Source organism: Solanum verrucosum, unplaced genomic scaffold, assembly GCF_900185275.1.
Source record: "Solanum verrucosum unplaced genomic scaffold, falcon-dt-bn FXZP01000261.1, whole genome shotgun sequence".
NCBI lineage: Eukaryota > Viridiplantae > Streptophyta > Magnoliopsida > Solanales > Solanaceae > Solanum > Solanum verrucosum.
The window spans coordinates 9,349,328-9,377,240 of NW_026019969.1; the positions used below are offsets into that span (position 1 = coordinate 9,349,328).

Below are 27,913 nucleotides of genomic sequence, written 5' to 3' on the forward strand. Positions count from 1 at the left end.
TTTAACTGCTTAAACCTTTCAAGTTATTGGAATGTAGGTGAGACCTCAATGTTACATATCAAAATTGAAGAATGTTCCAACTTTCAACAATAAAAGTCCTTGAAAGTTGTTTTCTAACTGCCCAATATGTGGAGAGTTGCACATAATAAATCATATATATTACCAAGAATCTTCTGCAACTATCTATCCATATGACATGTCAAGTCTGCCTCTCCACTAAGGGCGAGGCAAATTGCAAAATTGGTTCGTAAACGTGCATTTAAAGCCTTGGCTAATTAATTTTTCTCAGTCTCTCCACCTCAATCGACCATCTCAACAAACACTGCTCTTAGCCTTTTTACCATGGCAGCTGAGATGCACCAAAAAGTGAATCTATCCGATAAGAAGGGGTGTCTAAGCACCAGGAATACTTGCCTTGCATCAAATTCACAGTTCTGACTTGGATTCCTCATCTTCTAATGGAGTATCGCTAATGGTTTTTTGTGTTTCAGCAGGAGGTGCTGCCTGGTCTTGGGGATCAAAGTCTTCACCCAAGATCTTTGCAGTAACGCGTCTAGCTTCATAGTCAAGTTCTGGCCACTCTGCCACTATCCTCTTCGCGCCCTTCAAGATAAACAAGAAAAAAGTGGAGCTAATGATACAAAGGACAAACTGCAAGTAGAAGATGTTGGCTTATGGAATGAAATCATTAACACGGTGAGGCAGCTCAGTTATTACCTGGAGCTTGGGTTCTTTTGTCATGGGATTATTGCAGAGGTCTATTGTTTTTGCCTTGGGCTTTGTTGCATTACCACACCATGACTCACACCAAAGCCATTCTTGTGGGAGTGAAAAGATGGGTACAGTATGCTGAGCATAGTTTGGAAGATCCTGAGATACAAGGATTCTTGTCAGTAGTAACTCAATATAAAAGTAAAGAGCAATATAATCATCATATTATGGAAACCTTAAAGCTTGGTGGCAATGTCTCAACCACTTATATTGAAATGTAGATGCAGAGAAATTTTATCATGAAATTATATTGATTCTAAACTATGGAACTTTTTTCCTGAAATGCTTGGGAAGATTCCTAACTTTACCATAACATATGCATGGTGTAACTTGTCATTGACATAATTTATGCCAGGTCTACTTGGTTGTCGTAATACCAATTAATACATCCTGAATATGGCCACTGTAATCACTATGCAACAGCAAGAATTACTAGTTTTAAGTTGCTGGACGAAAAAATTCAAATGGAAAAAAGGCATCTTAGGATAATAATGTTTAACTATCTCCATTTATAAATAATAATTTCTATATTTTCTTAAATTTTCTAATCTAAAATGAAGAAATTCAAAATGGAAAGCTATCTGATTATAAAAGAATTATCTACTTCCAGTGCGTACACTAGCAGAAAGCACCAAGTAGAATGCAAAGACATTGTGTACCCTCAGAACCAACACATTATCGCTTGCTTCAAGTAAGTCAAAACAAAAAAAAGGAGATACTTATGATGAGCCAGCGTTGTAGAATGTTATGATGATTGCACATGAAAGCATTCACTTGCCTGATCCAGATTCGAAAGACTGTTTGGATCCTTGCTCAGGGTCTCATAAAACACTCGTAAATTATCTCCCGCGGCAGTCTCCCGGAATTTTAGCAGATCGACAACATATAGAGCACTGCAGATAGCATTCACCATGGAAAGCTTGTTCACTTTACAAATAACTACAATTATTATATATGTGATTAAACATATCAGAGGTAATGATACCTAATATGATATGGTCTTCCTCGTAAATGCTCCTTCCAGAAGCCCTATTCAATAAAATACAAAGAACATTAGTGAACAGCTTAGTCAGTAAATGCAAAAGTTTGAACAGCTGATGAGTAGTTCCGTTCTCAGATAAAAGGACAATGAGTGAGCAGAAAGAGAAGTGGTAAAATAATAGAAAGAAATGCCGATACTTGTTTCCAAAAACGATAGCCATCCATCTCCCTGTTGTTATCACAGAAAGGTGTATATGCAAGGGGCCGTCCTTTCAAATCCATGTCATAAAGTTCTCCCATGTCAGTTCTTACAATTTGGTCTGCATCTACGAAGATAACCTGCACGATAACACATTACAGAAGTTCAATCAACTATAAGCTCACAACCAACAAAATACAAGATCTAGTAGGGATAATGTATTGAATTCAAAAAACAAATGGGGGGAAGGGAGGGGGGGAATGAATACCTTCTCCAGCGCCAGGGGGAAAATGACATCAAGAAACAGAATTTTATATGCCCAAATGATTCTTTGCTTCTCCTTTTGTTTGTGCAACCATGTAGGCCATTTGTAGGTAATTAATTCATATTCAAAACCATATTCTCGAGCCATATGCGGGATTACATCCTAAAAGAACAAAGTATCTCATTAGTTCAACGTGTAAAATTTAAAGATTGAAACAAGCTGCTAAAAAGAATTAAGGTGAAGAATGCAAGTTAAGTTAGCAAACCTTGAACTGAGGAGACAGATAGTTTTTTATGAACCAGAACTTCACTGGCCGTTGAGTATTCTTCAGAACACTTAGTATCATAATTTTTAGGAAGCGTTCATATCTGCAATGTACATCTTAAAGCTGTTAGATGCTGAAACTACAATAGAAGCAGAAAATTAGGGAGATCATATTAAAGTCTGACCTAAACTTCTTGGATAAGTAAAATATAAGTCTGACCAAAACTATACAACTGTCCATAAATTATCAGGAAAGTAGGTATGCCATATAACATTAGAAGTGAATAATATATGAGAATAAACTAACATGGCAAAAAGATTTAGTTTCTTTCTTGGGTTCTTTTTCTTGTTAGAAATGAAAAAAGTAAAGCATTCGAAGAGACCACCTAAGGAGCATCAAAATGCAGGGTAAAAGAAAAAGATGAATCCAAATCAGAAAACTCACAAGTGTCCAGAAGCAACAGAGAATATGTTAATCGTCTTCCCATGACGACCACCGGTTACCTGCTCCTTTGACAAGGAAAAGAAATCATTTAACCAACACCATCACTTTCTCTACATAACTTCATGTGTATGATTAATATATTTGATAAGTGGAACTTGAGGAGTTACCACTGGAGTGTTTTTACTCTTCTTTGATTGGTCACTGCCACCAATAAATCCAGAAGCCCATTTAAGTATATTAGAATTCCAACTGTTCTGGTTACCCTGCGAACAAGAAAATTAGAATTCCTACAGCTTATTAATTATTTCAGAATTACTGATCCATAATAAGTTCTTTTCTGTAAAGGGAAATGTTTTACAAAATAATAAAGGGGAATCATCACCTTTTTCTTCTCTTGTGAATGGCTATCATCATCAGCCGAAACCAACAGTTTCTCATGTTCCTTGCCTTTTTTCTTAACCACTTCCATGTGAACAAGTTTACCACGCAAATCATCTATAATAATCCGTTTTGACAAAGTTGTCTCCTGACCACCATCACCATCGTCTTTCAAAGCATAAAGCTCTGAACTTCGACCAGGAGCAAGCTGCAGGTACCAAACTCCAGGAAACGCTTTCATTTGCCAATAACCCAAATTGGCCATGACAAGTGTGTCAACCAAGTGAGGCGTACTTTTAGTGCCTAGGATTAGCTGAAGGCCTCTAGGAGGCTCATGATCCTTCTCAGAGCAATGACCTGATCAAATAGTTTAGAAACTAGAACAATTAACTCATTTGCAGTGGAACTATGGCATTGTTCTTCTTTAGCCAATATCTGGGGTTACAATTACGGAATTAGCTCATCTGCAGTCCATCCCATTATTCTTCTTTCGCCAATATCTCAGGTTACAAAAGTGATTACATCAAATAGAGGAGAACGAAGTACCTGTTAGGACTAGTGCTTCAAGTTCATACACTGCTTGTAGTGTCCTAGTCTCTCCTAGGTTTTCAAGCAACATATTATCTAGGTCATGGCTGCAAGTTTAGGCAGATATCATCACTAAGTAGCCTGTGAAATATGCCATTAGTATAAGTTCCATAATCTTTTGAAATACTTACACAGCAACTACAGGCTCAACAAGCCATGGCTCAGGAACATCTAGATTCATAGTCAGCGTCTTAGAAGGTGGCATATTAGCAAAAAACGCTTTGGGACCATAAATGGTGTAATCTGTACTACTAAAGTCATCCTGTAAAATTAGCATAAATGAGACAGGGAGAACAATGTCTGAAGGACTAATTCATCAAAAAATTTATGACTGAAGGACTTGCAAAGACAAGTTGTTCTGACATACCAGTGTAGGTATAACATATCTGTAGTAGTTCTTCAATGGAAGATCAACCAGTGAGCTCTGCAAGAAAAATGATAATGAAAACTTCCTAAGCCTGAGGTTTATCGACAAAGCCATTACGTTGAGATCTTTACGATACAACAGAGGCAACATATCTCAAGACATGCAAACATCGTAGATGTTTCATTTGATTAATATAGAGGCAACATACCTTAGGACATGGAAGTATTTTGGAGACAAAATGCAAATTATTCAAGATAAAACCAAACTTTTGATTGCTCATTTAGCCCGGCTAAATGAGCAACTCTCAGCATCCATTTCTGACTGTCAAGAGCAAGATAGCCAGAGTACTAACATTTCATATTTGGAGGATCCTAATTACAAAAAGGAACATTTTTTTTTTTTAAAGACCATCTTCTAATTCAGCCAACAACGACAACAACATACCCAGTGCAATCCCACAAGTGGGTCGGGGGAGGGTAGGACGTACATAGACCTTGCCCTGAACTTTCAATTCAGCCATCTCTCACAATTCGAACTTTAACCGCTTATGAGTTTCAGTAGCTTCAAAACTGGGTTTCTTCTTCTCAAACACTAGCAAGGAGCAACTATCCGACTTCCTTCCCTTTCTAACCTCTGCATGGACATTGTAGACACGTATTTTTGACCGAACTTAAAATTTTATACCATTTTTAGAGCTGAAATATTTTTATAAATATAAATTAAATATTTTGACTTTTATCTTATTTTATTAAGCTTATTTTAAAAAGATTTGAAAACAACAGAAATATAATCATTTTTTTTTAAGGTAAGTTTTATTTTCAATTGTTTAAAAAAGAATGAAAGATTACAAAAAAAAAGTCTATATTTAAAATTAAGTTTTTTATAAATAAGCTAGTATTTATTTAATTATTATTATTATTTTATTTTTTTTAGCTACTTGACTTTTTCTAATTAGTTAATTATTATTCTCTTAAAATTAAAATAAAAGTAAAGATAACCTAAATAATCTAACCTCCCATACCCCCACCAAACCCCATTACTCATCCCTATACTACTATATCCCCACAAAAACCTATCAGCAACTAAGAAACCCCTATACGCGACTAAAATTAAATTTAAAAAAAACCAAAAAGAGACCCACACCCCCACGTATCTAAAAAGAGGGGAGGACTCCTATATATATCACAATACATCACCATCATAAATGATGATCAGTTATACGGAATAACAGTGCACACAAAAAAAAAAAAAAGCAATATACTTTAAGTCAGAAAGATTTTTTTTGTGGATTCAAGTTCGTGGCTCCTTAAAGTTAATTATAATTAACTTTGGAAATCAGTAGATTGTGGCGGTTTCTTTTGTTGGAATTAAGTTTTACGAAAAGGTAATTCTAATTCCTTATATAGTTCAATGAAATAATTGTTCTGAATTCGATTATGATGTTATGAAGTCCTTAAAATTACATGTATTGTTATATGCCACTATTTTATGACACATATCATATCGTTGATTGCATGAATTGCTACTGTTTAAATTTGCTCATCGAATTATTTTACACCTGACTTTAATTTAATCAACTAATTTGATCCAAAGATGGTTGTTGTTTACTCCTAGTTTTATTCCAACATGTTTATGTACATTTATTTGATGGTACAAATTGACAACTTCGTTTATGACTTTAATTTAATTACATGTAAATTGGTTAGAGATTCTGTATTAGTTATCATTTAGAGTTTCTTGATTTTAATAAATAAATAATATTGCCACACTTATGGAGACAATTAATTATTAGAATAATTTTTATCGTATCCGAAATATTAAAAATGGAGGAGATGAACATTAGTTCATTTGAGTGAGTCATTAATTCATCAACGTGAGATAGTTCTTTTATTAGTAATTTAACACTATCATCATTGGTGAAGGAATATTATTATATCACTACGTATATTATTTTTCTCTCAATTAGTTTTAAAAAAAAAAATCAAAAAAGAATATACAAAAATAAAAAAAGAAAAACGTGGGCAGAGAAAAAAAAAAAATACAAAATAAAAGAAAATAGTGCAGAATAAAAAATGAAGATAAAAAAAAAAAAAAAGAGGAATAGATCATTAAAAAGAAAGTAAGAATAAAAAATAAAATAAATAAACATTTATTATAAAAACAAAAACAAAAGAAACAAAAGATGAAAAGTGATAAAAAGTAATAATAATAAAAAATAAAGAAAAGGTAAAATAAAAAAGGGGAAAACAAAACTTAACAAAAAATATTTAAATGAAAAAGAAGAGACACTTTATGTTAGACAAAAAAAAAATAACGAAACAGAATGTTTTTTCTAAAAACAAAAATAAAAAAATAAAAAAATAAAAAAAAAAAAAAAAAAAACAAAAACTACAAAAAAAAAATAACGTGCAAAAATAGAATAAGAAATAGAAATTTCCAAGAAATTGGTCTTAACCTCTTTAACATTTTCTTTTTCTAAAATTAATCCTAAATTCCATAGAAGTTTACCTCCTATTATAATTCAAATATCTACTCCCACTAAAACGACAATATTAAAATTTCTCGGATTTTTAAAAAAAAATTCTAAATAAGACAGTTACAATAAATCAAAGAGGGTGAGATATAGGTAAATGTATAGCTAATAAGTATACTATATCCAAAAACTAAGTCAAGCCAAGATATAAGTCAATGAAGCAACTGTGCTAGAAACACGGGACTCGAGGGGTGCCTTACACCTTCCATTAAAAATTAGAGTCAACTTCCTTTTGATTAGGGGTAAAAATTAGGTGACTTGGAACACCAAAACTCAATTCCAAGTGGCGACTCTGAAATAAAATACTCCCTTTTCAAAATGTCACTTTAATTGGAGAAACTCTATTTTTCAAACACTTCGTTTGGGGGAAAATAGGGGTGTGACAGACATTCACCAAATACGTGGATGATATAAGGAGCAGTTTAGACTCTGTCTTTCGCTCCCTTCATTGATGAATAAATGAGAGATTTACATCAGCTAGCACGCACCTCAACTAATAATGAAAAGTAAATTCTTGCTGAAATGTTCCCTTTAACCATCATTATGTTGTCGAGCTTAAAGCGTATCATTTGTTCTAATCTAGCACCCTACATGTGATTATAAAACATTGCACTGATGTTGGCTAATTTTCCTTCTTCTCTGATGCCATGCATCTTTCAAGTGACCAAGCCCAAGGACTAACCTGTCTTCAGACCCTAAAATCCCATTAGTCCTACTATGAAATATCGATTCTATCAATCATCCCATTTCAGAATCAAGTGTCCCCCCCCCCCCCCCCACCGAATAAGTAAGGTCCCGTGATTGCCCAAACCAGCTCCTAGCCCAGGACTCCCCCTAAGTGATAAACTGTAGAACATAGTACAAGTGGCAAAAGGTGGAGGATTTGTGGCTTAGGTCGCAGGTTCAAGCCCCACACCATGCAAAGCGAAGCCCGGTATTTAAGTGGAGAAGGGTAGAGGGGCGGGCCCATTATCCACCGAGTTTAGAAGGCTGTGATTGGTCCAAAGGGCGGGTCACAGACGGATTTCTCGGTTATCAAAAAAAAACAGTACAGAGGCAGTTCCACTGCCAGTAGAAATCATGGGAAAGTGCAGAGTTCTAAATAAAGTAGTGACCATTTTCAATGGTTGTCATGTACTACTCAAGGAAATCAACTCACCATGGGGTTGAGTACAAGCCTCATGCTTGGCCGAATGGACTTTGACACAAGCCGAAGAAGAGAAGACAACTTTTGACCAGATGAGCTCAAGGGGTCAATGACAGCATCAATATGAATGCTGGAATTTTCATTTTCCAAAACAACAGCACTGCAAGAAAACACATTAAGAACATTGATTTAATAAAACGGAAATCTCAAAACCAAAAAGAATTCATATAAACCAAAATTGTGCAACTTCTAATAGAGTGTTCTTCGTGTTTTCAGGGAAAAGGAGTCAACATGAAGTCCATGACTTATTTATTTACATGAGAATATTTTTGTTTGACACACAGATGCATGTTCACACCATGACTGAACTTCGAGCACATTTCACAATTTTATGTACTCTCTAAGTTCAGATATTTTAAAATCCTTAAGAAAGCTCAACATTAGGCAAGAGTAAACAACGAGAACCCAGCTGCGTCCTTCTCAGACCTCAAAGACGAGAGAAAAGTAAAGAAACTAGAATCTGGTCTTGATGCCACAAGTTAGAACAAGGAAGAAAGATAATATCGCCGCACGACAGTGAGGTGCTGCATCTTGGGTTAGTGAGAAGATAGAACTATTTATAGCATGCCTACTTGAACAGAGAGAGGTATTTTCCCAAAGCAGCAACATATTTAAAGGTAGGAAAGATGACTGGTGACATAAAGGAATAATCTTACTACCCAGCAGCATCTCTTTCTTAAATATAGCACTCACGCGTGTATGAAGAATATATCCTAGTTTTACAAAATTAAGCTGAGGAGTATCTTTCTGCCCAGTGTTTCCATTTCTTCCAGTCCCTACTTAAAATCTTTAACCAACCTTCTTGCTTCTTATGAGTTTAAATTGCAAGAAACATGCAGGGTGGACCACCACAATGAAATGATGCTACCAAAGTCATATGTCATTGTAATTCAATGCTTTAAAGGGGAAGTTGGGACTCATCGCAGCACTTGCAATGGTGAGGAGACTCTAAAAGCAAATATCTCAAATGCCTTTGGTAGTTCCTCCCATGTGCTTTAGAACATTTCATTTCTTATACTACTTCTTAAGCATTTGAAAATAACTTGAATAAAATGTTTGTTTGCATAAAACATTACACATTTTTGTTCAACAATTTATATTTTAGCAACTAGTGTATTTTATATCCATATGTTATAGATAGATTATTTTTAACTTTAAAAATTATTATCTTTAATTTTTCCATAAAAGAGTAATGTGAAAAGAGAACAAGCGGCAAAGGAAATGCTTATTGAATATAGAATTAACTACAGACAAGAAGACTCTTTATATAAGAAATTGGAGTAACCGGTAACAAGAAAAACTTCACTAAGATGAGATTCCTGATTATTTTGATAAGAAAAAATGGCCAAAAATATCCAAGGAACTATTTGAAATAAGTCAACTTTACCCTATGTTGAAAGTAAAATCCACATCATCAATAAAAATTGTATTCACAAAATGGTGAATTTGACATGTGTTACCTGTATTTCGCAGACAGAAGTTCAAAGCGAGCACCTTCGGAGTTTCGATCCCTCATAGCAATTGAAGATGAGACAGACATGATAATGTCACTGATGAATTTACTACATTATCACAAAAAAATTAGCACAATGAAGAAAATAGTAAGGAGAACTTAACGTTGAAAAAATAAAAAAAAGCACCAATTAGCTTCTTAAGTAAAGATGACCCTTGGAAATTGTTAGTGTTAGAATAGGAATAAGTTTATACAATCCTATTAGAATAGAAATAGGTTTATCTATTAGAATAGGAATAGGTATAGAAATAGAAATAGGAATACTAAATAGCATCCTACTTGGTAAAAGATTGTATTCTACGGTCTATAAATAGGGTCTCAATGTAATAATGTAGACACAACAACAATTCAATAATATTCTTTTCCTATATTTCTCACATGGTATCAGAGCCTGTACGATCTTGGTAAACAATCAAAGAGCTTCCACTGCCGGGGGGCGGCTATTATCCATATATGCCACCCGTCCGGCCAATGACTATGTTAGCAAAAGTTGGGTCACCACGTATCTTTCCTGGTGACTATTTTCTCATATCTAATTTGTGTAGCACCGTGCCATCACTCCGGTGACTACTTTCTTATATCTAATTTGTGTAGCACCGTGCCATCATTCCGGTGATTACTTTTTCATATTTAATTTGTGTAGCACCGTGCCATCATTCCGGTGACTATTTTTTCATATTTAATTTGTGTAGCACCGTGCCATCATTCCGGTGACTACTTTTTTATATTTAATTTGTGTAGCACCGTGCGATCTTTCTGGTGACTACTTTTTCAAATCTGGTTTGCATAGCATCGTGCCATTTTTCTGGTGACTACTTTTCATATTTAATTTGTGTAGCACCTTGCCATCCTTCCGGTGACTACCTTTTTTTGCATATCTTATTTGCGTAGCACCATGCATCTCTCCGGACTACTTTTCATATTTAATTTGTGTAGTACCGTGGATTTTATCGAACTACTTTCTCATATCTGAGTTGCATAGCATCATGTCTCTTTAGTGACTCCTCAGATTTGATTTGCATAGTTCCATTCGTCTTTCCGATGACTCCTCAAATCTAATTTGCGTAGGGTTGTGCCATCATTCCAACCATACCTGTATAATTTTTCTTTTTCAGTAGAGTCGTGCCATCATTCCGATCCTATCCATATTATTTCTCTTTTTCAATGGGGTCATTCCATCTTCGAACTATCCTAACTAATTTCTATTTTCTAGTTGGGTCGTGACATCATTCCGACCCTACCTATATAATTTTATTTCTTAGATTGTGACCACTTTCAGCCATCAAATCTAATACTCCGGCATGTGAGTATGTTCCAACCAATTTTTTTGGTGACTTTGTTGTTTAATATCGACTCATCTATTGATTCCAACATGATCCATACACTTTATACTAGATTTTGAGCACTTTGTTGCTCAGGGGGAGTTTAGTAGCCTTGTATGTCGATTATGTGAGTCACTCTATGGTCTGAAACAATCTTTGCAAGTTTGGTTTGGGTAATTCAACACTGTAATTTTATCACTCTGTGTTTTATAAGCATTATGCATCAAATTCAGTATTTCATGAGAAGACCAAGCACATTGAGATTGATTGTCAATTTTGTGAAGTCGAGTAATCAACTTGCAGATATCTCACCAAGCCCCTCATCGGATCTCGTGTTAATTACATTTGTAACAAGCTAGGTTACATGAATTGTATGCACTAGCTTGAGGGGGAGTGTTAGAATAAGAATAGGTTTATACAATCCTATTAGAATAGGAATAGGTTTATACAATTCTATTAGAATAGGAATTGGAATAGAAATAGAAATAGGAATACTAAATAGTATCCTACTTGGTAAAGGATTGTATTCTAGGGTCTATAAATAGGGTCTCAATGTAATAATGTAGACACAACAACAATTCAATAATATTCTTTTCCTATATTTCTCACAGTTAGAATACTAACTAGGTCCATAAACCAAAGATCTATATTTATTTTATGCTAGAAGTTGGTCAAAACTTAAATAAAATTAATTATATTTTTTATGACAAGGGAACCCGCAACCGCTACCTTTAGGTGCGGACAACATAAATCCTGCTCCTTCGCAATAGCTTGCAAACCACACATGAGAGGTGAACTACACTAGGCAAGTCTGATGTAGCGAGCTCAGACTAGAAGGTCAACCCCTGCTGCCGTAGGCCCTGAATTCGAACTTGAGACCTCCATTATGGAAGTCCCACGTCAAACCTCTAGAGAAATTACAATATCACACCTTGTATAAAATTGACTAAAGAACGCCCAGTTTCTAGAAAGCAGCCATAGGAATGTGTCATCTAACAGTGGCATAAAGCTTTAAAAGACACCATTTATGTGTTCAACTGTCGTCGATTGTGAGGCCATCATCTGAATTCTGGGGAACCCAGCTTTAAGAAGATGTTTGCAAAACTTTAAGACACAACTCATATCTGGTAGCCCCATTATGATTCCACATAGTATAGCTATGCAAACATTAGAAGCATATTAAGGATGGAAACAGGGGTATCAAACTTGAAGAAACAACTTCCAAATTTTCCTTATAAGCAGTTGTTCACAATTGGCAGTAGAGCAGAAAGCATAAAGGGAACACATAGAAGAACACAAATGCACAAACCTTGTTAGCGTATCAGGGTCAATGTTCTCCCATTCTACTTCTTCAATTATTTCCACTATATGCTTTATTCTTTGCTTAAATTCCAGAGACTCCAAAAGTTGCAAATCATGGCTCAAGAATGTTGTGTTGTCAGCCAGGCTAATCACCTATCAAAGTGGTCAAAGACCATTGAGTTGACACAGAACAATATAACGTTCATCAAAAACTGATAAAAAGAATGTCTCCTCAAAGCACACCAACACTACAAAGATCATGACGATGGAATCTGAAAAATCAAAATAGTCTTGGAGGACAAAAATTCCATAAGACTCCGCATTTCAAACTAATGCAATGGACACAAATCAAACTTACTCTCCCATTAGTAATAACTGCATTGGCACCATACTCCAAGCCAACTTCTCCAAACAAAAACTTCCCCACCTGTAAATGTATTAAAAATGAAGGATAAGGAGAGGCTATTCAGCAAGCATGCATCTAATCAATACCTTAGCCGCAGAGCACAAACGAAAATTATTACTCCCTCAGTCCCAATTTATATGACTCACTTCCTTTGTAGTTAGTCCCAAAAAGAATGACACATTTATATATTTAGTAACAATATAATTTTAAAATATGTATTTTACCCTTAATGAAATGATTTATAGCTATACAAACATCTCTGACTTATTTTGGAACACAAACTTCAAAAGTATTTCTTTCTTTCTTAAACTTCAAATCAAGTCAAACTACAACAGAGGGAGTACTTCATATTGGTATGATTGGTGTCTCTCTGAATGCTTAGACCATACAGTTCACAAATTGAAAAGGTAGTGTTGTTTTCTCATCTGAGAAACTGGGGTCTAATAAATGTTTGCTTAACAGGTAAAATACTTTAGCACTCCGGTTGATAGAAGGAGTTAGTTATTGAGATAGCTAACCCATAGAGTAGGTCGAGAGCATTCTAGTGTGTTGTCCACACAATTATTAGGAAATGTTCCAAAGAATTTCAAGTGAGCATAGCTAAGATTAAAAAAAAAAAAAAAGCAGATCCAAACGGCGTCCTAAGCATTTTGCGACTTCTAACCCATGGAATTAGTTCCCAAATATTGGTCAGTTCCCATGTACTGGATGCTAGACGAAATATAAAATCCAAGGCCATGGATGAGTTGATCTTGATTTAACACAGCCTTGGTGAGTTGTTGAACAGACTAACTAAAGCCAGGAATAGTCGGGTACCTTCTTCAAGTGCATTTTCAACTTCTCATCAGAAAGTCCAGAGAGAGCAGACTTGAGTCCTTTTGAGGACAATCCATTTGAATTAGCCAGTTCAAAGACCTTATCCATAAATGCCTCACTGTTTTCAGTGCCCGCAGAAGATGCATGCATATATTCATGTTGGTAAAGCAAACAAATTTGGTCCAGGAACTGCAGAGCGCCTTTCTTGTGACTGCATGTCATCATTCAAAGCAAGATGAAGAAAGAAAAAAGTACAGTTTAATGAAGCCATTAGGAAAAAAAAGTGCCCAAAGAAAAGATCCAAAAGAGTAAGTACAGACCTATATGATGAAGCTGTGATTTGGAAAACTTTCATGAAAAGAATGCTTGGTGAATGAGGATCCTGAATGGAGTTAAACAGCAGTCCCAAGCGTCCAGTTGTGGTGCCCGCCATCTGCAGAAAATCCAAATACTTAATTCCCATAACCAAGAATATTAAGAAATAACAAATGATGAAGAATAATGTGTGTGTGTAAATACACACCACACACAAACACACACACACACACACATATATATAGAGAGAGAGAGATGGAGAACTACCAGATAATGTATTCCTTCACGAAGCAATCTCATCCCTTTCTCTGATGCCATATTGACAGCAAGAAGATGAGTCACGGGCTTCAAATCATCTATTGCTGGAAAAGAAATTAAGACAACACAAATGAAAGAGATACTCAAACATGTTTCACATTAAACAATAGTGTTAGGCCGAGTATAGCTTACTTTCTGTAGAATGTAAGTAGCTGATTTCATTAAAAAATGAGTTGTCTGCTAGAATTAAAGCAGAGAGAGATACAAATCTCGGTTTGACTTTCCCTTCAGCTATAATCTATGTCAACGAAGAGACAACAATGTTCCCAGTTATTTCAGGCACTAAGCACAAAAGACAATGCAACATATTTTGGGAAAACAAAGAATTGTACCTGTGGGTTATAGCGCTGCACACCATTCTCTGATAGAAACTTATCCAGGATGTCTGTATGAGAGTTTATGTGCCCAAAATAAACGTGTTCTTGTATTTTAGGAAGCTCATCATTCATTGCATTCATAAGAGCATCCTGCCAGTAGAAGTTCCAGGTATATAAAATCATGTTACAGGACAGTCTCATCCACCTAGAAATAAACTTCAATAAACAGATAACCAACTGATATGGAGATTGAATATTTCGGCTTGATATAGCTTATACAGCTTTTAGATCAATTAGTAACAGATAAAATTAGAAACAAATTTACATGAGTCACCAATTAGTATCTCATATATATCAGGTCTCCACGGAAAAACTCTATTTCCCTAAACCTTTCTCAAAAGCAAACTCCATATTATTGGAAATGTTGAGAATATAATTATAAACCTTTCTCAAAAGCAAACTCCATATTATTGGAAATGCTGAGAATATAATTATAAACCTTTCTCAAAAGCAAACTCCATATTATTGGAAATGTTGAGAATATAATTAACTAATGAAAAGTGTGTTCTCTCTAACAACTTAAGCTTTTAGATGAGATGGTCACACACTTCAATATGGTATTAGAGCAGGCCGAGGTCCTGGGATCGAATCTCACCGCCACCCAAATTAAAAAGAATTTTCATGTGCTTGGCCCATGAAAAAAATCAGTCCCCCACGAGAGAGGGCGTGTTGAGAATATAATTAACTAATAAAAAGTGTGCTCTCTCTTACAGCTTAAGCTTTTAGATGAGATGGTCACACACTTCAACAGGAAGCATATCTATCTTTGAGCAACTAAAGCACATGGAGAAAAGGCTAGTTCATGAGACCATGACATCCAAATAACAAATCTAATTTCCTAAAGAAATTACCCAACATAATCATTATCCTTTTACTAAATGCCATACTTGTCTAGGAGATTTTTCTTTTACCTTTCTCAGTGAATCAAACTTCAGAAAATGGTAAAAGTGGCAATTATTGAGACCATTTATGTAACTGGAAAATTAGTTGCACAACTATAAGTAGAGACCCAAACTTAAAGTTAAAAATGTCAGACACAAAGCCAAGTTTTCAATAATTTGAATCTGTGATCATAAATAGGGTTATACCTCAGTGGGCTCATGGACAAGCCCATTGAACAAGAGGCAACATTGTCTCTTAGCCAAACCTAGCTTAAACACAAACAGAGAGCTTTCCTCAGAGAGTTCTTTGAAAGTATGCTCCTTCTCCAGTTTCAGCAAGGTATCTTGAGGAGGAGTTTTAGCCTGAGGTCTACAAAAAGACACAAGCAGTAAATGTTTTGGAACACAAATTAAGAAAGGAACAATCTATCAATTCAAAAAATTAGCAACGAGAAGCCATTGTAATGCATGTAGCTCTCAACAAAACAAGAAGAAAAATGAACTGGACACTTGGAAAATGGTAGACTTACAGCAGTGTTTCCACAAATGCACCTTCAACATGGTGTACTTCAGGAGGATCTTCAGCAGCTGACTCTATTCGCAATTTGTTTACCTACATTTCTAGGTGAAACTGTTACTTAACTGTGTATATTTATATTACACCAAAAACACTACTGGAGCAACAGGAAAAACTCAAAGTAGAAGTAGTAAAAAATTTTCTAAATTTGAAAACCATACACCTCCTGACATGAATCACCACCATTTTTCCAGAAGAACAGAGCATCAAAAGGAAAAACTAAAGGAGCTAACCCATAACTCCCCTTCATCAGACATGCTCCAGACATAAATGTTCTAAAATTTACACTAGCAAAGGCATTTTCCTATGAGGAGCAATGCTCTATAGATGTTGTGGGGGAAGCTCCATATTATATATGAGAAGTATGTAAAAAGTAGAGAAGCCACCCGAAAATATGGATGTCTACAACAAAGAAAACCCAATCATCTACACTAGCAAAGGCATTGAGGTGAGGAAAGAAGAAGAATATGATTGAGTAGAATAAAAATACCTATGAGGCATGGCAAGTTGTGGAACTAGCTATACAACATTGCAGGTCATGAAAAAAGTTGCACACTAAAATCAGGTTTCCTTTGTTCTTGGATAAGTAAATACAAGTTTTTGTTCACAAAACTCAAAAGATTACTTCTGGAAACACAAAGAGATCGGTAACATGCAGAATTGCATATTAAAAGATAGTAATAGGCAATTACAGCTAAGACAAAATGGCTCCCCTCAAAGGCAAACAAGTGTTTTGCTTTGGGGGTTTTTTATCAGACACTCCTTTATGCATCAACTTGTTAACCTTCAGGAGAAGCTATTCACATACTAACATGGTAAGTACACATATGGAATCCCCTGCAAGCTAACATATTCATTAATAGGCAGTATACAGAATAGAAAGTATTGAAATCATACATTGCTCAGGAACTGGAAAGCTGTTGCAATTCCGCGGTTTTCCTTGATGTAGATGAAAAGACGAATAATCTGCAAAAAAACAATAAAGTTTTTCATCAGTTCATATGCATCAAGAACAAAATTAAAAATTCAAGGGAAATAAAACTGTAAATGAAACAAAAGAAAAACAGTGAAAAGAGTTCCTTTTTTTCAATATGTAATGAAAATTTTATGAGATCTTAGTACACCAGCTACATGTAAAAAGAGTTCTTATGACAAATCATGTTCTAAAAGAAAGTAATAATATCATCAACAGCTCACATTTTGTAGCAAGTTGCCTCTATGACAAAAATCATGCATAAGGGTGCTAAGTTTACCAATATCAGCGTCTTGATGCATGCGTTGTTATTTACCAATCAAAAAAAGAAAAACAACTAGATGCATGCATGTATACTCCAAGTTGTTAGAGACTTAGAGTAAGGTCCAATTAAATACTTATATAAGTTGCAAGCTATTTGAGCTTTTAATTACATGATACCAATTAGCATAGCTAGTAGTAGAATATTATTACTCCCTCCATTTCAAAATAAGTGAATTGTTGGAGTATTATACACCTTTTCAAGAAAAGAATATTAAGACATTTTGTTAGACATTATTTTCCATTTATAACCTTTTTAATTATTGCCAAATTACTCTTTAGAATGACTAAACATTATTTATAATTACTACTCCAACACTTCAAACCAATTATAGATTCTTGTACTCATCACATAGGAAATCCAAATGACGGGTAAAAATGAAAAAACATTCTAAAATTATTATTGAACAATTAAGTTAATTTGAAATATAAAAAATGCTTCAACAATTCACTTATTTGAAATGGAGGGAGTAGTTCATATACCAAGTACAATATATAAGTATGTTGCAGAAAAAAATTTATGCAACAGCCAGCAATGTATGAAGACGGAAAAATTAGAGCGACCCTATTACTATTACATGGCTAGATACAATACTTAGTAATTAATCAGGAAAACATTTCCATTGAACTTCTGTGCCATATGTAGGGCAAATAAGGCATAGAAATCTATGCAAATGTACCCTGACTATACACCTGTTGATCTGAAACACCTTTCTTCATAACTAATCCACTCTACTTATGAACATTGAGCCACTTGGCTTATACCAAGAATGAAAAGCAACGAGTTAAAGGTCCAAATAATCTTATTCAACCAATACTTGTTATTATAACGAGATTTGAGTAATTACCAAACTGGAGAGTTCTTCCTGATTTGGACTATCCTTCTCCTTATAAGAAAGGGGAAGTTGACCACCACTTGATTCGATCTCCTCAATTAATTTGGCAGAGTATAATATCACTCCAAATCTAATTGGAATATGATTCTCAAACATTGAAACAATTGCGTCAATTGTCTGCAAATTGTAGAGAACTTGTTAAACCATATTCTTTTATCACTATCAATTGAATGACAACAAAACATAACCAACTATAAAACAAATGAGCACAAAAACATTTTTTAGGTTCCCAAAATGATAAGCTTTACCTCAAGCCCACAAATGGATGAAGGGTCCAAAACATAAACTGCATGGAAGATGTTCTTCCGGATGTAACGCATTTGTCCAGGGTAGACTGGCATCAGGATCTAAAGCAAAAAGATGCAAAAAGTTAGAAAATAAAAGTTAATGAAGTGAGGACAAAGTGCCCAATCTGAGGATCAAAAAAACGAGGTACCTCGTTTAAATTACTCCGCCAACGTTTATACATCTCATCCACCTCCAAGTTATTGAGATAATGAACATGATCTGAGCGAAAATCAACACGGAATGTACTAGACTCAGAAGGGGGCAGTGCTGAAAGGAGCTTCCTCACAGTGCTGACAGGAATCTGAAATTCTCAAGCAACAATTACTGCATGAGCTTTTGCTTAACAAAACAGACATGAAGAAATAAAACACCAAAGATGTTTGGGATATAAAAAATAATAAAGGTAGGACATAAGCATTGATGATATGCACAACCTATAGGCAAAGGACAAGCGAAACTTTAGGGTATGCAAAATTAAGCACCAAGAAACTTCATCTCACATGTTAAGTCCCATGTTTGAATGATCTATTTGCTACAACTTGCAATCATATACTTTTATGCACAACTGCTTAGGAAGTTCCAGTAATGTTCTACGTTCTGAGCATACTCTCCACGAGAAAAGAAGCTGAGGCAACTTCATATAATGGCCATCCTAGGTCGCTAGCTTTTGTAATTGAAATAATGAGCTAAACTTCACCCATAGTTAAGGTTCAAGCACTATAGACCTCTCTTCTAAATGACGGAATATACTCTATTAAACATATAAAGCATTTTAGTTTCCTTAGCAAGATGTTTCTGCAGCATATTCTGGGAATTCACCCCACCCCCGGTAAATCAGGTAATTACTCACTGGTTGCATCAGAAAAGAATCTCAGATAACCAAAAAAGATGTCAAAACCCAGGGCATCGGTATCAGGCATGCCCTTGAGAAGGTTCTAGAGCTTCGCACCTTCATTTTAGAGTATTGATCAGCTAATGATAACTCCTGATGGACCATGTCAATCAGCCTGGAAAACAAATTTCAGAAGTTCTTCAACTCAATCAAGAAGAAAAGGGGTGAGCTCCGCTTCTCACAGTGAAGCGCCTTGGTGATCATAAAGAAAAGTTTGACAAGTAAAATCAGATGCAAACTATAAAGTGAATCAGCAACGAAAAACATTTTTGGTCAAGTCAAAAAAGTTATCAATCTTAACCATATAACCAAACACTCAGAGAACCTTTGTTGAAGCACATACAATTACTAACAAAGGATGGTTCAACTGAATCCTCTCCCATCTCCTCAATTCTAAGTGTAGGCGTCTGGACATGAATTAGGTGATATTTGAGGGGGGGGGTTTAGTATATGAAGTTGAGTTGAAAAAGGTATTTGAAAGTTGAAGTTGTGTTTGGGCAAGCATTTCAAACTTGAAAAACTTTTATTTTCATATTGGAGGAAAAATTGACACAAAAACAGGTTTTTTGAAAGGAAAAAAATATTATGTCCAAACGGGCCAAAATTTTGAACACATTCACATTTCTATTTTACTTCTCCTTATATCGAATAATAAAATATAACAACAGATTCTATAGGAAATGAATTGCAGATGAAAAATAAATGGAGGGAGGTGGAAGAGAGGAAGATGGCCTAGAGGCAAGTGAAGGCATTACAGATAAAGGTCAATATCTTCAAAATTGACCAAGGCACCATTCAGGGCCATTAATGACTTTCCAGGTGGAATCATTCGCTGATTTGTAACAATTTCCTCTTTGATAGATTCATTGAGCTGCGTAAAATTTAAAAGCATATCAAACAATCAGATCCAATTATATGTTACATTAGTTATAAAAAAATTCACCACTAGAACACTATACATTCTAACTGAAAAACAGTTTACCTTCATCCGAGATAAAGAAGAGACAACACTAGGAAAATTTTGATTAATTTCTTGCATTGACTGCAAAGGATCAGCAGCATGAACTATCCTCTGTGCAGTTTGATGCCCTAAATCTGTTTATTTATATTTGGCATCACAAAGGGAGTAACATAAGATTAGCTTGATCAAAAAGAAGCTTTCATTTCTAATATTGATAAGTTCTAGGCTCATAATAGTAAAGGTTATCATCACCTTTTAACTCCCAGACATCAAGTGTATCAGAAACTGTTGATGATAGAAGATAATCCCTGAAAGCCATTATTTCAGATGTTAACTCCTGTTTACGCTCCTGCAGATACGGGAAGACAGAATCGGTTCTTCAATGACTAATGCCATGGCAGGGTGGATTGCACACAACTATTACAACCACCCAAAAGAATTTTTACTGGACTCTAAAAGCTAATCACACAAGGCATGAACCATAGTGTAGAATTCAAAAAAAAGAGTCTTATTTGCATCCCAGCTATAGTGTTTGCATTTAGTCTGCCCTTCATTAATAACATTGAGCTTTCATGGGAGGAAGAGTGAAGTGCTAGATTTTTTTGATAAAGTAAAAAATTTCATTGAAAGAAGGGTAAAACATGCCAGAATACCAAAAAGTAGAAAACCTTAAAAAAATATACATGGTTTTCTACGAAAAACAACCAAACTTCTCTAAGGGGCAAAGTGTAGGATAAAGTACACGGTAGAGTCGACATGCAGTTTTTTTCTTGACAAAGTTGGTGACTTAAGCTAATTTCTGCCATATTGAGAAGATCTCAGCAGTAAACGAACAGATCTCTATCCTCCATTGTTGTTCAAATAAGAATTCAAAAGGTGGTGGAAGATATAGAATGGTAAGGGAAGGGGGAGAAGAGAGAATGACGGAGAATTACTGTGTACTCTGACTTCTCATTCTGCATAGCTTCACCAAGTCAAGTCTAAGAGGGGGTATAAAAATACAATAAGACCACAAAGAGAGAAACTTTTGAGGAACTGAATCAAACAGCCAGCACTTTACCAAACTTACCTTCACCAAAGGTGATCCGTCCACTCAAGCACACCACCGTGTTATTCTTTTCCTTAAAGGGAGATATAAGCTCTGTGTCATTGTTATTATTGTTTGTCCTTCAGTGAATTATTATTTAAGTGGTCAAGTAAATAACATTAGGATGCATATTTTTCTTAAGATTTTAAGAGTTTCAAACTAGATGAACACTATATTCTCCACTAAATCATCTTAGTGGAAAAGGTGATAAATACTGGTACTCTTTCCTTTTATTTCACTTGTCAGCAAACACAGTTCATCCTTTCTTATCTACCCAGAACTTCTTTATGTTGTCAGTAAAGTTCGTCGACATTAATTTTTATTGGCAACATTGTTATTTCTTTTCTGAACAGTAGGTCCACAAAGTCATCTACAAGTACATGTACTGTGTAGCTTTAATCATATTCCTGTATGTGTTCCAAGGCAATAATTCCAATAGAAACTCAAGTTACCAGTTTCAAAAAAAAAAAAATCCAATAGAAACTCTGTTTAACTTCATTTATCAGTTTGAGATATGAAAAGTTAATAACACAAACCAGAATCCTAGAGAATATAAATCCCCTGACTTCTTGGCTAAGATCTTCAGTGTGAGGATCTTCAAGAGTGACCCCTGCAGCAATATAGATAAAAGAAGCATGTACACTTAAATTTATTTTATCAGGTACTAAAAGAAGCAAACGACATGGGAAAGAAAAATACTTGAGATACAATGTGAATAAAGCAGCAACTTTAAATGTGAGATCAGCACCACTATAACGTTAACTCCTAATTTTTCCAACGAGTTAAGTGGGGTGGTTCTAATAAAAAGGTTTTGCTCCACAGATACGAGTATATTTCATATCCTAAAATTCAGCATTTTGAAAAAATATTTTCACACAATCTGGAAACTAAAAGATAACCTGCTTTCTAACATAAGTATAGTCACTATCTAAGAAAACTGGGAACAAATATACAAAAAAAATTGAGTCTCAGAGATTCATTGCAAGAACGAAGAATAAGACAAGTTCAGCCTTGATATCATAAAAATAAAGGAAATTTCTTTCTGTTGATTTTCTTTTGGGAAAATCATGAAATCTAAGGATCCAGTCACTTTATCCTTGATCCAAGCAATGTCAGCTCAACCATGGCAATTGGTTATGAAAAAGTGAAAAAGATCCAGAAACAAACTAGTGTCAGTCTTCCCATTTTAGAAAAACCAATGTTAACCTATAGGAAGTAGTAAAACATCCTAAACTGGCAAAATTACTTTCAACAATATGTTGGAGATTATCGCATCAATACCGCTGCTTGCATCAAGTAGCATGGTTCAGATGAATGCACAATAGAACTTACCTTTCTTCACAGTGCTGTCATCCATAGCCTTGTATTCCATATTTTTCAGAGCTAGTTCCACACCATAACCACCCAAGTTCAAGGAGTCTCTGGTACCAAGAGCTCCACAGGGGGTACTTTTTGATTCACATCCAGAAGGTAACACAGGTCTAACGACATAATAGATTTTCCCCTGTGATAGTTATTGGATAGTCAGCACTAGAACAAATTATAACTCTATTTTTGGTTTTAGTAATAGGAGGGAGAGTACAACAACAGAGATAGGGGCTATTTTCCCTGGTTGATTAAGAATCAAAACAAAGAGAAAGTAGAGAAAAGTACGACACCTTTTGGACATTTTCTTCAATGCCTCAAAAAATGGACAGAGATGACAAAATGAATATTTTTTCTTTCTCTCTCTAGTTGTAAGGAGATAACACTGAAACCCCCACCTGAACCCTTCAACCCCATCTTTGTAGCAAGCATTTTGTTAAGTAAAACTTACTGGAAACAAATTCAAATGTTTCAATTGATTAAAATGAAAATAAAAGAAAAGTCATCATGAAGAACACCAAAAAAGCGTTGCAATGCTTCATTCATTGGCTGATTCCAAAAAAGTACGGGACTATAGACAGAAGTACCCAGTGACCAATCAGGAATTGTTTTCACATTGTCTCAACTCCGGTCTTTCACAAAAGAACAAAGCATATAAAAGTAGACTGTCACTTTATTCGACAAAAGATTGTGTTCCTCCAACTTGAGGAGAAGTGTTAAGAATCTTTATATATGGCAGGAGTCCATACAATATGTACACTCAAGATGCACAGATTACAAAAGAAAGAAAATATCAGCTCCCAGAAAGGCAAAAAATAAGCTATCGAAACAGCTAACAACAAAGATCTATTGAGATGATAAATTACAGGAAAGAATCAACACTAAGTACAGGAGAGAGATTAACCCAACCAAAAAGACTAATCAAACATCTTGATTTAAGGGTAGGGACGAGAGTTGGAGTGCCATCAAAACATCTTTGTTCCTCTCTTTAAAATTTCTTACAAACACTAAAAATCTCCAATGGCTATAGGGGATACAAGCAACTCATTCTTAAAATCCTATTTTTTGCTTCTTACGAGAAGCATATTGATGACCAAGAGCACCAACTAAGGCTCTACCTTACTTCCTCAACATCCCTTGATGTATTTAATTAATGCAAATGGAAACTATGTGAGATTACCTCTGATAAAGAAAAAAACACATCTTTTGTCTATCTAATAAGTTTCTACACTATTTCAGGGTCTTTTCTCGCTTAATTATATTGGAGGCTTAATTTTTTTGCTTCTCAAGGTGCAAACGGATGTATCATAGAAACTATGTTTCTTTTCTTTTAGATAAGAGCAGCGAAAAAAGAGATGTTAAATATTGAAGAGCTTTTATCAATGTCATGGATAGTATACATGTAAAAGAAATTATTCTAGAGGATCCAAATATGAATAGCCATACTGATTTCATTCTGAAGGGCCAAGAGAAAAAATTAATAAGCACAACGGATGAGATAGCAAATAGAGGCATGGTAGCTGACCTCTCTGGCAGCACTGGCCAAGGTATGATGAAATTGTTCGAAGCAATGGGTCCCCAGAGCACCATATAAGATAGCCACCGGATTTCCTACATTTGAATCTGGATGGACATGATCAAACTCAAAAATCTCGGGGTGCAATGTATCAAGAGATCTGCATACAAAAATATTTAGCCAATATCAAAGATCAGCAGAGCTCACATACATCCGGACATAATCAAGGACACCACCTTATATATGTTCCTTGAAGAGTAAAGAAAGTCAGCGACAGACTTACACTTCTTTGGGGTTCTGAAGCCACACTAGCAACTCAGCAACATCAAAAAATAGTCTCCCACCAGTGTCTACCCAACAACAGTTTCCTTCAGGACTTCTTGGGTTCTCACCAACAAGCAGAGGGTTAACCTTTTTGTTCTTTGCATTGTCACTTTGCTGAAATACTCCTTCATCAGGAGAGCTTGAGATGTCATCATCAGTGAGTGGAAAAGAAGAAAGAGATTCCTCTGCCAATTGACGATAAAGCACTATCCGAGGAGATGCTGATCGAAGAGTGAGAGAAAACTCAAACATGGCTATCAAAGATTCACTTAATAGAGACCTCCCATACTTTATTATTCTCTTCAAGCAATCTTTGGCAGTACGGCAGTCAGAATTTTCATCTGCAGAGTGAAGCCATAACTCGATAAAATCCCAAAAATGGTCCTTAGATTCCTTTGATAGCAACTCCCTGTCCATCATGAGCAGAACATCACAAAATGTAAAAGGAGAAGGCACGGTTTGCTCCTATTACAAGGAAACACATGAGAAGACTAGTTGAGTACGTTTTGGCAAGAGAAGGAAACCTCAATGTGGTGTATAACTACATATCTTCCCTATATTGTCCAATTCTGTTGGATGTCTCCAAATGGATATCGTTAATGTGTACATACATTTCTTTCATGAGCCTGAGAAAGCACTTGTTCAAGCAGGATAGAAGTAACCAAGATATTTATACTTCACTGCATCCCTTATTCTTATAGTAAATTCCTCCTTTATTAATTACTCGAACATAACCCTGATTTTCTAGACATGTTTCTTTTACAATAAAATATTTCAATTGCTGCAAGCATCCAGTTTTTTAACTTACCTACAGTGCGTAGCTTTTCTTCTGCAATTTATCCCCCAATCTGTTTCCTCCTTTTCTTTAAACATGTGATATCCTAAGATTAAAGTTGACAGTACTTTCCATGCAACAATGTCCTTAAACACTATCATAACTCAGGTCTCCAATGGCTGGACACTGTAAGAACTAAAGAACTCTACTTATCCAAGCTCCAAACTAGTGTGCTCAACCGAAAAGGAAATAACTTGTATATCAACATCCTTGATCCTACACTATCAACTCTACTTGGATTTCTATGCACATCATTCTAATACTTACTAAATATAAAAGATGTTACCCAGGTCCCTTCAGCTCAGTTAACAATACAGTGAGTGCTTCACAGCCTACATTAGGGTCCTTAGTTTCTTCACAAATCTTAAGTATTCTTTTAATAAAACGCACAAGAGCATTATTCTACATGATTTACTAAAAAATTTTGAAGAACTAGGTGAGTAGTTAGGATATCGAAAATCAAATAGAATTTCAATACATGGAATAGTTAAAGGATATATCAACATGAAGAACATGCTCATGAAAAGAGAAAAAAGACGAGACCTTGCAAAACTTGCATATATACAACGGCCCATTTGTCTGGTGAGAGGAGGGAACTGATCCTACATATAGACCATACTTAGCGGCCATATAAAATTCAAGTAAAACAATTTAAATATTATATTCATAAATCATTAGGTTATACAGTGGTGGTTGGTAGTGGTATTAGGCAATGGTGGCAGGTGGCATTGTTGTGTGATAGGAGCGGTGGTGGTGATGTTTGAAAATGATGGAGTTGGTGATGGTTGTGATGGTGGAGATGATTGGTCGTACCGGCCGATGGATTGGTGATGCTTGGCAATAGGTGGTAGTGGACTACTGGTTGGTTGTGATGGTGGATGTACTTGGTGGTAGTGACTAGCGGTGGTAGTGAAGGTAGTTGGCATGATGATTGTGGGGTGGTGGAGGTGGTTGGGGTGGTAGTGACGAGGGTAGTGAGATAGGATGTTGATTTCCGTGGTTCTTCTCACATGTAGTTTTTGTATGTATTGAGATGCATATTGGCTAACAGTTGTACTTCTCGCCATTGCACTCTCTAGGTACTAGTCTTCAAATAAAATTTTCATTACATTTTCTCCTAGAAAAAAGATTGCATAGGTGTTTAAATCGCCAAGAGAAGCTGGCAGTTTCAAGGAAGTTTACTCGGTTATATCATACAAACCTACACATACAAGGAGGAACTAGATGACTGTATGACTTGGTTTTTACTCTCTTACTATTATCCTTTCCCTAAACCATTTACTCAAGTATGAGGTTTCTGCTTTATGCCTTCTACAATTAGACATCACTCAATGGCATATGGGTAAAATGAAATTCCAGTATGAGATATGTTGGCATATATCATGTCTGAACTATGGGCTAGTATGCCAAGAGAAGATCCATGATCATCACAGAACTTCCAAGGTAACAACCTAAAAAATAGTAGTTGCACAGATAAAAACAGAATTTCCAGAGTGAATAGCATTGTTCAGAGGATCTAAGAAGGCTCATAGAAATAATAGGTTGCTTCAGCATTTTTTCATGTAACTAGGTTCTTGTTACAGTTGGAGGCTTAAAGACATATAACCCTTCCTAGAAGGTGGCTATGGATTTAGGTGCTCTATAGATGTAATGGTCCTTTTGTTCGTTAATGCTATTTACAGTTTACCAAAAAAAAAAAAAAAACTAGAAAATCAGATATACCAATAGTCTGTAATGAAATTCAAAAGATTGTACAATTCTATGGAAGTGAAAGCCATTCTTGGAGAGATAACATAACAGCGGTGTTACCCTTCTTGATTTTCATGGGGATGCCAAGTTGAATATACTAGTTTGTCTCTCCTTTATTCTCCAAAAGTGTTTCTATATACTAGTACAACTAAAACTTCATAACATCATGGAGATGCTGAACTCTCATAGAAACAGCAAAGTTTTCTTGACTGGAGGAGGAAGGATTACCAACAAGAAGACAAGGAGTAACAATAAAAGCACTTTAGTACACAAAATACTGTCTTCCACTGAAAGTTTTAGGAATCCTAAACTCTAGAAAAAAACTATGTAATCTTTATTTACCTAGAATACGCAAGATTTGGAATCATACAGAGTGTACATTCGATAATTTGGTCATTGACACTTGTCACAAAAAGAGAAGTGCAAAAAGGCAACCAAAAGCAATACAACTTCTACTGCACTTCGATCCCAAAAAAAAAAAAGTTAATCAAGAAGAATGCATTTTTCAAGAAAATGAAGAATACATACCCGGCCTCCAAGAGTATAGGTGTACCAGACCATTTAGCCCTGAGAGCAACCTGAACATTCTTGGGTTTACTATTTACCGCAGAAACTGAATACCCAGAAAGGCAAATAGAGAAAGCTACAGCGATCACAACCCAAAACCCAAATCTGAAACGAGTCCCCATTCTTGAATCTTGATGAATACAATGATGTTTTCGATTCATCAGAACTGTTAAGCCATTCAAGAAAATCCTACAATAACATTCCTAATTAGAATTCTTGAACTGCAGATCAAGATTTTGTCGTAAATTAGTAGAGTGTTAGGGCTCAGTGACTTGTGATCGGAAAGGGGAGACCCATTTATATAAGGCCTTGAC

At 35.4% G+C, this 27,913-nt stretch overlaps 1 protein-coding gene across 2 annotated transcripts; it reads right to left on the reverse strand.

Annotated features, from left to right (window-relative positions):
- Nucleotides 1-27,869, reverse strand: LOC125816318 (UDP-glucose:glycoprotein glucosyltransferase). 2 transcript variants are annotated; one of them, XM_049495907.1, is made up of 37 exons: nucleotides 27,561-27,869; nucleotides 24,408-24,857; nucleotides 24,134-24,284; nucleotides 22,576-22,747; nucleotides 21,780-21,853; nucleotides 20,409-20,505; nucleotides 20,178-20,290; nucleotides 19,951-20,066; nucleotides 19,253-19,310; nucleotides 18,452-18,604; nucleotides 18,264-18,362; nucleotides 17,968-18,132; nucleotides 16,723-16,791; nucleotides 15,779-15,861; nucleotides 15,456-15,618; nucleotides 14,323-14,457; nucleotides 14,123-14,228; nucleotides 13,940-14,034; nucleotides 13,678-13,790; nucleotides 13,358-13,568; nucleotides 12,494-12,562; nucleotides 12,143-12,288; nucleotides 9,459-9,560; nucleotides 7,951-8,098; nucleotides 4,259-4,315; nucleotides 4,023-4,153; nucleotides 3,850-3,938; nucleotides 3,308-3,660; nucleotides 3,093-3,188; nucleotides 2,926-2,990; nucleotides 2,482-2,584; nucleotides 2,220-2,378; nucleotides 1,951-2,091; nucleotides 1,757-1,800; nucleotides 1,550-1,664; nucleotides 718-870; nucleotides 1-603 (listed from the first exon to the last, which is right to left on the reverse strand). In XM_049495907.1, exons 1-37 carry the CDS (start codon nucleotides 27,758-27,760, stop codon nucleotides 427-429), a joined length of 4,971 nt encoding a protein of 1,656 aa, XP_049351864.1. In that variant the 5' UTR covers nucleotides 27,761-27,869; the 3' UTR covers nucleotides 1-426. The 2 variants fall into 2 exon arrangements, with proteins under 2 accessions (XP_049351864.1, XP_049351863.1); XM_049495906.1 differs by lacking the exons at nucleotides 1-603; nucleotides 718-870 and having other exon boundaries at nucleotides 1,453-1,664; nucleotides 2,926-2,984; nucleotides 27,561-27,791.
- Between the last annotated feature and the right edge of the window lie 44 nt (nucleotides 27,870-27,913).

Excerpts from the sequence above, each read along its gene's own strand:
- LOC125816318 (XM_049495907.1), bottom strand. The coding sequence starts at position 27,760 with ATGAATCGAAAACATCATTGTATTCATCAAGATTCAAGAATGGGGACT. Across the intron at positions 24,285-24,407 it reads CTTCAGAACCCCAAAGAAGT|ATCTCTTGATACATTGCACC; the intron begins GTAAGTCTGTCG and ends TTTTGTATGCAG. Across the intron at positions 18,605-19,252 it reads ATCAATACTCTAAAATGAAG|ATTCCTGTCAGCACTGTGAG; the intron begins GTGCGAAGCTCT and ends TGAGAATTTCAG.